This window comes from Protomyctophum parallelum (assembly GCF_964188405.1).
Source record: "Protomyctophum parallelum genome assembly, chromosome: 9".
Lineage (NCBI taxonomy): Eukaryota > Metazoa > Chordata > Actinopteri > Myctophiformes > Myctophidae > Protomyctophum > Protomyctophum parallelum.
This window is the reverse complement of record NC_139706.1, coordinates 16,506,519-16,519,490: the sequence shown is the minus strand read 5'-3', so window position 1 is coordinate 16,519,490 and position 12,972 is coordinate 16,506,519. Positions and strand designations below refer to the sequence as shown.

The following is a 12,972-nucleotide window of genomic DNA, read 5'->3' as shown; positions in this document are numbered from 1 at the left end:
CAGTAGGTGTGTGTGTGTGTGTGTGTGTGTGTGTGTGTGTGTGTGTGTGTGTGTGTGTGTGTGTGTGTGTGTGTGTGTGTGTGTGTGTGTGTGTGTGTGTGTGTGTGTGTGTGTGTGTGTGTGTGTGTGTGTGTGTTATATTTATGGGTTGAGATATCAGTTCAATCAGGTGAGTGAAATTGGAAGTGATGAAAAGAAAGATGAAAGGAAAAGAAAAGGAGCAGACAATAACAAACAACAGAACAAAGAGTCCTCTTTCTTTCTGGTTGGATAAATTAATATTGGCATCCCGACCTCTCAGACCCAAAACTAAAGAATATATTGTTGTAAGATTTTGTCCAGTGCACCATGCCATGCTGTATTGATGTGGTACCATAGGAACGATAACATAGGAAAACGTTGATCAAAATAACAACATAAGAATTCTTCTACATTATTTTCTCGTAAATTAAGTATGTTTAACAATAATGTAACTCTTGAGAGTTACATTATTTTAAAGCCCAGAGAGTTAAAGATCTAATAAGGGTTCATTTGGTTACCAACTCTCCATCATTTAGTTGGGGACCACCTGGAACCATCCCCAAGGACCATTGGTGGTCCCCAAACCACCTAACCGCCAGCTACCACCAGGCAGTTTAGTCTGTCTTCCAGAGGAATGACATGAGCCTATACTGTCATGTAAAGGAACATTATTTTGTATGGAATTAAAAACAAAATGCTAATGATATTGAAAATACATGGCATAAGTAGTACAGTAGGGCAACATTATGGGTAAATCTAGAATAACAATAGAAGCCCAGAAGATGAAAAGGCATTGTTGTACTAGTGTGCCTTCCCCCTTCTTGACTGGGTTCTTTTTTTAACATGCTGACATCAAAGGCCAGGGAAGACATGAAACACCTGGAGCAATGACATGCACGGAGACTGGAACAGCCACTAGTCTGGCTTAATTGGAGAAGTGGAGGTGTGTGTGTGTGTGTGTGTGTGTGTGTGTGTGTGTGTGTGTGTGTGTGTGTGTGTGTGCGTGCGTGCGTGCGTGCGTGCGTGTGTGCGTGCGTGCATGCGTGCGTGCGTCTCGTGTGTGATTGTGATTGTGTGCGCACATGCATACACATGAACACATCTTTGTGCTTTTGATTGTAGAGAGATGACGGAGAGATATGATGTGTGTGTGGCAGAGAGAGGTGGGGGTGTATAAGGATGCGTGTTTGTGTGTAAAGATGTGTGACTGTATATGACTGTGTAAATGACGTGTGACTGTGTGTTTACAGGGTGTGTAAGGATGTAAGACTGAGACTGTGTGTTTGTGTGTAAAGATGTGAGACCGTGTGTCTGGGTGTAAATGATTGTGATTGTGTGTATGCGTAACGAGGCCTTTAACCTTGAACTGGAGAGTCTGGATTGGTCCGATGAGCTCAGCAGCACACTAGTCGAAGAAGCATGGGTTGGCATCAAAACCAAATTTACCTCAGTACTAAACAACATGGCTCCTTTGAGAACCATGAGGGTCAAAACCCGCTCGAAACCATGGATGAATTCGGACATACTGTCTGCAATGAAAGCCAGAGACAAAAAATGCTCTGAACTTCTTAAATGCAAGTCCAAGCTAGCCAAGCGCTTTGACAGTGATCTCCAAACCCAACAGGGCATCCTAAAAACCCAACGAATCAAGCTAAGAAACATTGTAACTACCATATGACTAAATCTGCTAAAAGTAACTTTATCAATGATAAATCAGAGGAAAACAAAAATAATCTTCGGGAGCTCTGGAAGCTACTAAACAATCAACTATGCTGCGGTCAGAAATTAAAAACCAGGTTTACAAACATAAACATCAAATTGAATGACACCCTCATCACTGACAAGCTTGATGTAGCCAACTACTTAAACATCTTCTTTACAAACATTGCAACAACGCTGGTTAACAAACTGCCCTCCCACTCTGGGCGTTTTGGTGTAGAGCACATCAAAGCCTTCTACAAAAACCTAGGTGTTTGTAAAGATGATTTTAAACTGACAATGGTAACAACTGAGGAGGTACTTAAAAGACTGTGTGCCCTTCAACCCCACAAGGCCACTGGCCATGGCAAATTTATTCCCTCCAAATTTCTCAGAGACTCGTCCATCTCTATAGCTCCAATCATCACCCACATAATAAACCTCTCCATCAAACAGGGACATGTCCCCCAAGATTTCAAACTGGCCAAAGTAACCCCCTGCACAAGAAAGGGAGCAAATTAGACAACAGCATTCTTAGCTCCATCTCGAAAGTGAAAAGTCGCTATTTAGAAAATTTGCTAAATGTGGTTGCTGCAATCGCTTACATGTTACATTGCGGCTTAGGAATCCACCACTCCTGAATGAAGTGTCTGGTGCTGGGACTCTGGTGCAACGTACGCACAGGTCCTGGGCCTGATGAGAGCAGGAGTGGACCTGGTGAGACGTAGGAGGGACCCAAATAGTACGGCTATTTGTTCATTGAGACACTAATGGCATATTCCCTTCCTTTATGCTTCTTAAACCAATTAGATTATTAAGATGAATAATCTGTTTTTAAAATGGATCAATCTGGTGTTCTCCACATAACCTCCGCCTGAGCGACCACAGAACTGGAGTGACTAGATCAGACAGAGCGCAGGTGTGCATAATTGTCTTCTGTCCAGTGATGGAAAAAGTAAAAGTATCGATAAAGTAGGAGTCTAGTTACATTCAAAATGTAATTGACTAAAAGTGCAAAAAATATACCTAAAGTACCAAAAGTAAAAATAAATTGCGCAGTGTCCCGCCTAAAATATTGTCTATATACAGTACATACATTCATGAATCCACTCCAAGGAAAATTTGACATTTTTGCCAGCCATAGGATGTTAATGGTAGGGTCACAAGAAACCCCTACAAAAAAGATACTAATACTACAAGTGGATACTACAAGTGGATCAGCAAGTGGATTCAGTATAGACAATATTTTAGGCCAATAAAAAATACTATATACCAAATGTCCCACTTTAAACAAAAGAAGCCTGTCGGCTGCCGGACTACTATCTAAATTCGGAATTATTAATTATGAAGCCGGTCGTTTTGACATATGGCTCAAGTGTGTGCGGCAAAAACTGTAGGAGGAGTAGCGCGGCAAAGTATCGCTCATTTACAATAACAATAGTCTGGTCTAACTCAGGTCCAGACTAACTCAGGTCCCCCGCGTGAAAATCCAATATTTTTACCACTAGACCAAAGGGATATCCCTATGGACTGGCGGAGATATTAGACCTTTGAGGCGTGTGTGTGTGTGTGTGTGTGTGTGTGTGTGTGTGTGTGTGTGTGTGTGTGTGTGTGTGTGTGTGTGTGTGTGTGTGTGTGTGTGTGTGTGTGTGTGTGTGTGTGTGTGTTGTGTGTGAGAAAAGGATATTGTATATGCCAGGACTCTGGCACAGAACACGTGAAATGTATATATCCATTCAACATTTAAAGTATATTTCATTGACACAGTGGTGTATAATGAACTATGTAGCCATGCAATGTGTTGTGATCGGTCTGTCAGACACTGTGGTGAGGGCTCACAATCAGACGAGACAAAAGTCTCTGTGGAGAGAAGGGTAAGCAAACAAGGATCAGGCGGAAGCAAAAACAGAGGGCAAGATGAGATAAAAAAGGAAAAAGAAAACAGCAACGAATCAGACAGAAAGGCAGAGGTCCAGGCAAGGCCTTGGCAAAGTCTTTGTCGGAAACAGAGCACAAGTCAGTATCAGGTCACAAAAACAAAGCTCGACAAAGCTTGAGCCTTGAGAGCTTGGCATGAACACAAGACAGTCTGGCAAAGGCAGTTTCTTCTCTATTGTCTGTTCAGTCAACAGAGAAACTGCTCCAACTTTTCTGCCAATTATCTCCTACCAGTGACCACGCAAACTAATTTAATGAGTTGCATTATTTTACTCCTAAATACTTCTGTTGTTAATAGTTCAGTGTTGGGATATGAACTTTCATAGTAGACTTGCTGAGCCATGAGGCCCATAGGGCAGGACAATACAGGGTGGTAGCTTCGCTACGTGTTACATCCCAGGAATGGTGCACGCACGCCCGCCCGCACGCACGCACGCACGCCCGCACGCACGCACACATAGTTATTAAAGGACACATTTTCTCACAAATACAATAAATACAAAACAGGTATACACACACGCAGGAATGGTGCACGCCCGCCCGCACGCTCACTCACACTCACACAATTATTAAAGGACACATTTTCTCACAAATACAGTAAACACAAAACAGGTATACACACAATCCAGCATTATACTAGTGTCCTAAAAATAGTTCAGTAATGAGTCTGACTTCATAGATTGAATGATTGTCAATGCAGATTTCACGTACTGTAGTCGCAATATATGAATGCATGTTAATTATATATTTTCAGCTGTGAACACATTTACTTTACTATACCTTCTATGTGGTCCATATTAGTGCGGTGTGCTTGTGTTGCCTGTGTGTCTCTTGCTCTCTGTGAAACCAGGGTTTTCAAATGTGGCTTATTAAACGTCACCTCAAACAACAAATTGAGGTTGTTCATGATTTATTGCAATGGTATATGATTTGTTAAGTAACAGCATGGATATTTAAATTAAGACTTATTTTTAACACCATTTTATCCACACCACTCTTAAACACTGAAACGTTTCTCTTGACCTTGAGAAGAATTATCCTTTAAATACACTAAGCACAAATTAGGCTGAAGCAAACAAATAGACTGACGCACGCACGCATGCACGCACGCAAGCACACACACACACACACACACACACACACACACACACACACACACACACACACATTAGGTTGATAATAATAATTAAATGTAGACTTCTTATTAACATCATTTTATCCATATACAACACCACTCTTAAACACTGAAACGTTTCTCTTGACCTTGAGAAAAATTATCCTCTAAATACACTGAGGCAAACATTTAATATGATGCACCGTCATGCACGAGGGTAATTATGACCGATGAAAACTCTAAGTTATTACTACAATTTCTCCGGGCTTTTGGTGAGACTGAAGCGCTCGCGCACACACGCACACACGCACACACACACACACACACACACACACACACACACACACACACACACACGCACACACACACACACACACACACACACACACACACACACACACACACACACACAGACTGTGACAAAGTGCATCTTTGATACTTTTACAGTGTGGCTGACTACACCTTGTTTACTAGTCAAATCGGTAACACAGACACCCTAATCTCTTGGTAGAGGTTAGGGTGTCATGGTAGTCCTTAAATTAGATACCGGTAGTTAAATTACACTGTGTCCCTGACACTGTCCCTGCTTGATAGTTAAATCTACAGCAGCAGTAACCTTAGGGATATCAGTTGTTGTTTGTCACTAGCATTGATATGTGAAATGGTGGTGTGACATACGTTATATGCTTAAAAACATTGTAAGCCTATTAGTGAGTACAGGGTCCCACAGGGCTCTGTACTTGTTCAGCTTCTTTGTTCCCTCCAAACCAAATGTCTTTGTCAACAGTTTGCCTATTATGGGCTGATTTTTTAGGCCCTAAAACAAGGCTCCAGACATCGCAAAACAAACTGGTCAGGCTCATTTTGATAGGTTGGAATGGCTTAGGGTTGACGACAGAGTACAGCAACTTGCAATGGGCTTGGTCTACAACAAACCAAACTGTGGTGCGTGCACCCCTTGTGGTGCACAAACGCCTACGCCCCCTCCCGCCCCCCCTCAGGTCCAGTGAAGCCAACCTTCTGAGGGTCCGCAAGGCCAAGTACCGCACCTGGGCGGACAGGGCCTTCTATGTCTCTGCCCCCAACCTCTGGAATGAACTCCCCAATCATCTCAGAGTTGCCCCCTCCCTCCTCTCCTTCAAAACCTCACTCAAAACCCACCTCTTCAAGATAGCCTTCCCCAGCTGAGGTCTGGTTAAGATGTCCCTCCATCCCTTGCTTCGCCTTTCATGTTTTTAACCTAGCACTGACATTTTACTTATTTTTGTTTCTTGAATTAAAGTTGTTCCTACTGTTTTATGTAAAGCGATTTGGGTACTATATAAATCTGAGCTATTATTATTAAAAGGGTAATGGCGGTTTTATGGTGTCCATCTAGCACAAACGGCAAAATGCGGTAAAACACTGTTGCTGGAGATTATTAACTCTGGGAGTATACAGCAGCTGCATGTCTCTCAGTGCAGTTACATTCTGTAATTATTTGGCATAATCATATTAAAAAATGTATCATTTTCGGCCAAATTCAACAAGACTTAGCATTGGGGGATGCGTCAGCTAGGTCGGGAGGTAACAGGGCCAAAAAGGTTTGGGGCCCGCTGGTCTACAAATTTAGCTATAGGCCTACACCACCAAAATATTCAAACAAGGGGTTAAATTAATTTCGCTGCTATGCCACTAAAATGTTGAACGCCTTACCGACAGCCGTTAAGAACTGTGAATTCCTTCAAAACTGCTCAAACTCAAAGAGCACTTAGAGCCTATGGCCTATGGGCGTCTATTTTTCTATACTGTACACTTTTTCCCTTTTTCTAACCGTGTATATGATTTCGTTTTTTCATAGATGTGTATATTTGTGTCTTTAAGTTTTGATGAATTGAAAATGGAGGACCCTAGTGTAAACCCTATAGTGTAGTCTTTTTCTGGTTTTATCCTCTTAGCAGTTTTTGTATTGACCTGTACCTTCCTTGAACTGTACCTATTCTGAAATCGGTCAATCAATCAATCAATCAATCAAATCTGCGACTCTCCCCCGTCTCTAGGAGACAGAGATATGGTCTCTCTCTATCAGACCATGAACGTCTTGCCTATGAATGCAAGTCCCCAAAACCAGACAGTCTTGTGGATTTGAATTATCAATCACTAAACATTGAGACAAATATTTTGAACTGAATAGATGAGTAGGCCTACAGACTGTATGTTCAAATAAGATCCTTGAGAACAGATGCCATGGTTTACGCTCATTGTCAAAACAAGTGCAGTGTAATATGTGGTCATGCGACCCAAAACAGGTCCCCAATGCTTGCCCATTGAAACTAGAATTCATCATTACAATTTACAGAGAGACTGTACAGTGTACCTGTATATTCCTTCATATGTTCACTCAGGGACGTGCACACATAATATATCAAAGGGGGCTTCAGCCCCTGCCCTTTTACCCGTCTGTAAAACAACTGCCCTCTCCAGACCATGAATGCAGCATTTACTCTGGTGAAAGAATTGCAAATGCAACTCCTTTCCATGCCATACCGGAAGGCAGCATTCAGGAGAATTGCTTTTTTCCCAAAGTCTCCTGAACTTGAACACAGCATATTTGCGTTGCACATTTTTTTTTAGAAATCCATGTCGTACACCACATCTCCAGTGTAGATAAAGAGTGGTGGGTTGCGCCGCGAAGATAGCTGATCTACAAGCTCTCAACGCGTCGCAGCGCGATGCGTTGTGAGCTTGTAGATCTGCTATTTTTGTTCAAACATGTTCTTACGAGATTTTAGCCCCTGCCTCTCTAACTACTCTCTGCATGTCCCTGTGTTCACTGTTGATAGACCAGTAGCCTTTAGCCTACTGCATATTCATTTGTATGATATTGTTGTCTTGCATGGAGACGTTCTTATCACTTCCACTGAAGAATGAACACCATGGAGTGATAGCTTCATCCGTCAGGGAGAGGCCTTTTTGATATTGTGTGGGACATTCTCCCACATACATAAAGTAGCAAATCTCGACGTCTCTATACAGATAAGACCATCTGACCTTATGTTTTATTGAAAACAAACATAATTATTGTAGTCGGCACTCGTCCCAGACGTAATATAGGCCTCTACAGTAACTCCAGTGGATTATGAGTCCAGTTGTGTTAATGGGGCGCCCTGTACTACAGCATGTTATTATTGATCTGACTCCCTCTCTCCTCATGGACTCTGATAATGGGAGCTTGGGGGGTGGGAGGACAGGGGTTGGTTGGGGGGGTATACACTTACTGCATATACACTGTGAAGAAAATCGCTCCTTGTATATAAATGGAAACATATGGTTCCATTTGCACACTATGCCCTATATCTTGCGCCACCCCTTACCCCTTATCCCTAAACATACTTGCCATTTTTTACTATTTTAAAACATTTGAAAATTGTACAAATAGCCAATCTACAAGCTAACAACGTGTCGATGTAGATTGGCTAGTTGAACTATTTGTAAATGTTTTAAAATAGTAAAAAATGGCAAATAAGTTTAGGGATAATGGATAAGGGTAAGATGGAGCCCTATGAGTTAAATCAACACTCAGGAATTGACTGTGTAGGGAGCAGTGGTGGAAAGCAACTTACATTTATTCAAGTACTGTAGTGCTACAGTAGACTAAGTAGCCTACAGTGTAGCCTACTTAAAAATCACACATCTTGGCCTGAGCTGAATTAAAACAGTTGCACTGTGTTTAGAAAAGCTGATTTGCTCGTCCACATATGACGTAAATTCTCCATTCATTGTCAATGGCATATATGTTTGTGCATGTTTCCACAAAAAGCCGATTTGTTCAGACACATATGACGTAAATTCTCCTTTCATTAGTTCACCCAAAAATGACTTCTTCTACTTTTACTTCTACTTCTTATTGCGACTGTAGGTCTCATTTACTATGAAAAACCTGCACCTCCCGTCCGTCAGTATAGTCACCCCACGCCTCCATATGGTCACGCCTCGTGACATCATACCTCCATATATGGTCACGCCTCGACCACGTGACATCACGCCTCCATATATGGTCACGCCTCGTGACACCATTCCTCGTGACACGTCATATGCCACCATATATGGCCATCTCCATATATGAAGATCACGACACTGACCTAATCTAACCCTGGATAACCATACATGGAGAAGACCGGATCATCACCTAGATCAGCATACAGCATAATGGAGCCGGCCAGCAACTCTACATCTGACCTCAAACCCGAGGGGGCCGATTCATACTCCTATTTTACCGCTGTAGTGCCGAAATGATTTCGGCTCGTCAGAAATTTTCAGTAGCACCGAAGAGCAGACTTTCGGACGGTACCTGCCCCCTGAACCTCAAATGACGTCACATTGTAGGCTCTACAGAGCCGAACTGACTTTTATTCGGCTCTAAAATAGGAGTATGAATCGCGCCTTAGATCTCCATATATGGAGCTGACCTGTTCTGACATCCCATATGTTGATCCTTTCCCACCCGTCCTTCCTGTTCTGACATTCCATATGTTGATCTGACCTCATCAAACCCTGTACACTCAAGACATGCTCCATATATGGCCAGTACAGAATTCATTCCATATGTTGATCCTCCATGCCAAAGCACTGGCCAGTGCTCGCCCAGCAGTCTGCGGTCACCCAGGAGGATGCGTGCACGCAACCTCGCTTCTCACCCTCAAGGCGTCTAAAGGCCTATTCATAGTCTGGATTTTCGGTGGTGAGGTCGAGGTGGCCACCGCTCCGGTGGTGAGCTGACCACCGGAGCTGAAATAACGTTGAGCGGTGGTGAGTAAAAACAGAGAGAAGGGCTGGAGCGGTGGCGGTGGTTTGCTCTTCACCGCGGCTCGTGACGTCATTCGGTGGTCACCTCATCACCGAAAATCCAGACTATGTATGAGCCTTTACTGGTACTTTACTACTTATACTTCTCATTGTGAACAAATGTATAAGGACGGAGTATAAACTAGGGCTTAAGTCAAGTGGTTAAAGATACTGTAAATCGTGTCCAACATGTAGTCTCCATGATACTGAAATGAATACATTCTGTATACATTTTAGACTATTTTTATTCTGATGATGGTAATATGGACTAGGAGTCAGGACCTTGGCTTTACTTGAACATAGTATTTTTGCACTGATGATCCGTTCCCATTTGCACTAGCCTATTGTTACTTTTTTAGGCCTACTTTGTAAAAAAGAAAAAAAAAAAACATCAGATTGGTAGGGAGGAGGCTGCAGAGATCCAACAAATTTGGGGGGAGTGACTCTCACAGAGACGAGCTAGGAGGGGGGTGTTTGAGTATAAACGGAGTGGTTTGTGCAACTTTTCTGTATACTCATAGTGCACCCTCCCGGCTGACAGACGAAAAGTGCGATTCCCGAAGTGCGCAAACTAGTTTCGGTTGTGTGTTCCACTGCCGACAGACAGAATGGTGGCACCTGTCCCCAAAATGATTGTTTTGATCATCGCATCAGCGTTTTTGCAAGCCGCGACATCGGAGCACCTCAATGATACGTAAGTGTGAAACTTTTTGTTTCTTTTACTAGGCAGCTCCAGCCGCCGTTAAGAAAAATATTAAAAGAAAACTTGGAAAACTTTTCCAAGTGTCTTATGGGTGCGTGAGTTAAACCGTTAATTAGCAGTGGCCTGCGAGGCTGCGAAATGTATTTCGGCAGGATGGCAGCAGCAGTAAAGGGCTATATATATATTTACAAAATGTGCAGTGGGCTACAAGTGTAATATTATATCTATAGAATACCTTTAACAGAAGACATCCGAGTCTGACAGACTGCAGGACACCCGTTAGTGGCCTCGACTTTTATGTAATCTTTCTTAACGGGAACCAAACGCTAGCTGTTCATGTCCCCGAGTTATTTTTTTTGTTTAGTTGCATTTCTTATTGCTTTGTGTATCACATTTCAGTTATTGTCTTACCCTTACTTGATGGATCATGGAGTGGCAGGTGACGCAGGTCAATTGGCTCCTACATCATCATGATGCAGCAACTCACTCACTATTCACCCCCAGGCCCATGCAGCACCACCCCAGACTCAATTAAATGTGTCCTTCTCTGTGAGCTGCATAAGGACATGCAGAATCAACCACAGTCTGGACACCGATTTGTATTTGTTTGTTTCCATAATCCATACAGTTTCCATAGATTCAGCAGCTCCCCTTTTTGCTATATCACAATTCACAAGGCATCTCTCACTATATTGGCCTGTCTCACTAGCCTTTGTCAACTTAATAATAATAAAAAAAAAAAAAATAATAATAGGCCTATCTCTTATTTGTTACTATTTAATTCACAACAGGACTGTGTTTTTTGTGTCACTTAAGCAAAAACAATAATTGCATCTAAATAATGTGAATATGCAAATGACAGGCTTTCTCTATAGCCGCCCTATATACGGTACCAGCTGCTGAACACAAACCCCACACAATAGATCATCTTGGCTTGAGGTTGCCCATATAGCATAGGTTTCACATTTCAATGTGAGGTGAGCAGGTTTCATTCTGTCTCCTGTTCTTTGTAAATCATTTATATATATATATATATATATATATATATATAGTAAGGTTATTGTAGGCTACTTGGTAAAGTAATTTGTATGTTCTACAACGTTTTCCTGCAGTCTTTATGCAGTGACGGTGAGCTCCCAGCTGAGAGGGGGCAGGTCAGAGAAGCTGTGCGCTCAGATCCATGGTGCCACAGAGGCCCTCACAATCACCGTCACCCTGGTCTCGGAGTCTGCAGGCAACACCACCGTTCTGGAAGCTGAGCCCGTCCACTGTCATACAGACTACTACATCTGTCCAACCTTTCTGGTAAGTGAGTGTGCGTGTGCGTGTGTGTGTGCGTGCTCGTGCATGCGTGTGTGTGTGTGTGCATGTGTGTGTGTGTGTGTGTGTGTGTGTGTGTGTGCGTAAATTTCAGCAGCAACCTGATTTCCCAGGAGAGCTGACAGTGGGAGTCAATGTTAATGACGCTGGTGCTTTCTGTCACCCTGTTGCTGATTACGCAACAGTCGGTCCTTGTTCCCTATCCACTTTAATGAGCCATTTAGTCCAATCAGCTCCTTTTGCACGTTTGCTTCATTCTGCAACTGTCTGATCTGGCAATTCTGCAGCAAAACAAAGGCTTCTTTCTGTTTCTGTAGAGGCCAGCCTCGTACCTGCATTCCAAATCTAAAAGGAACCCTCCCCTTAGTCACCCCTCACTGATCTTAAAATGGTTCCAGTCTCTGTTATGCAATAGTAGTTGCATTAGCGAGTGAAAACAAATGCCACAAACATGTTCGCTTTGGGAGAACAGTTATTGTCTCCCGTGGCTCCAGTGGTCTGTGGTTACTCAATATCTGTACACTTGCTTCTACCAGGAGGTGCATTGATTTTGCTAGATTACGAGTAGATATTTATTTCGCTGGTGTGCACCATTAAATCTATAAGGGGTTACTAACAAGCACGCTGCGTAAAGATGATAACGCAAGACTGAGTCATGCCGATGTTCCATACTGGAGCAGTGCTTCTCAAAGTGGGGTGTCTCATGATGCTCTTGAGTGCAAATGATAAATACAATTATTATTTTGAGAGATGCTACAGTCAATCCTTCAGTTTGTGTCAGGTTTACCCTCGAACACATTTGCTCTGTTCACTCTCAGCTTAGTGAAGTGAGGAGATAAGTGTTCCAGGCTTATTGTGGACCGTTTTATGGCTCTTTTGGTCTAAATATTATATCCTGCCATCGCCAGCACCAGGAAATACACATATCCTGCTCTTAGACCGCATATGTTTTGTATTTTTATTGTGTAGTGTGTTTTGTTGTGTTGTGCCAATATAAGAGACACTTACATACAACACAGCTTATTTTGATATTTGATGTGGTATTGCAGGTGCCTCTTGTGAGCAGCAGTGAGGTGGCTACTATCCACGTCCTGGTCAAAGGAGAACACGATATTATGTGGAAGATGACAAAGGTCCTCATCCAGCCACCAGCCTTCATCAACCTCATCCAGTCGGACAAACCCATTTATTTACCTGGACAGACTGGTAAGTTACCAGTCTTGTTAACTACTTAAGAGTCGAACTGTGTGTAGTTCAATGCTAAAAGTAGACCCAAAGTGGCCGATTTAACAGTAAACCTTCAAATTCTCTTTTCATGTGATCATTTTAATGCTTTGTTTTACGAGTATGATGT

At 42.6% G+C, this 12,972-nt stretch overlaps 1 protein-coding gene across 1 annotated transcript in view; it reads left to right on the top strand.

The window, feature by feature from the left end:
• Positions 1 to 10,224: 10,224 nt before the first annotated feature.
• The window catches only part of LOC310864457 (alpha-2-macroglobulin-P), a gene marked incomplete at its 5' end in the record, with an annotated part of 35,609 nt that continues 32,861 nt past the window's right edge, over positions 10,225 to 12,972 (top strand). Inside the window, 3 exons of the mRNA XM_083773144.1 lie at positions 10,225 to 10,289; positions 11,411 to 11,603; positions 12,668 to 12,824. Of these exons, the coding sequence (XP_083629270.1) occupies positions 10,225 to 10,289; positions 11,411 to 11,603; positions 12,668 to 12,824 (415 nt within the window). The remainder of the gene's footprint in view (positions 10,290 to 11,410; positions 11,604 to 12,667; positions 12,825 to 12,972) is intronic.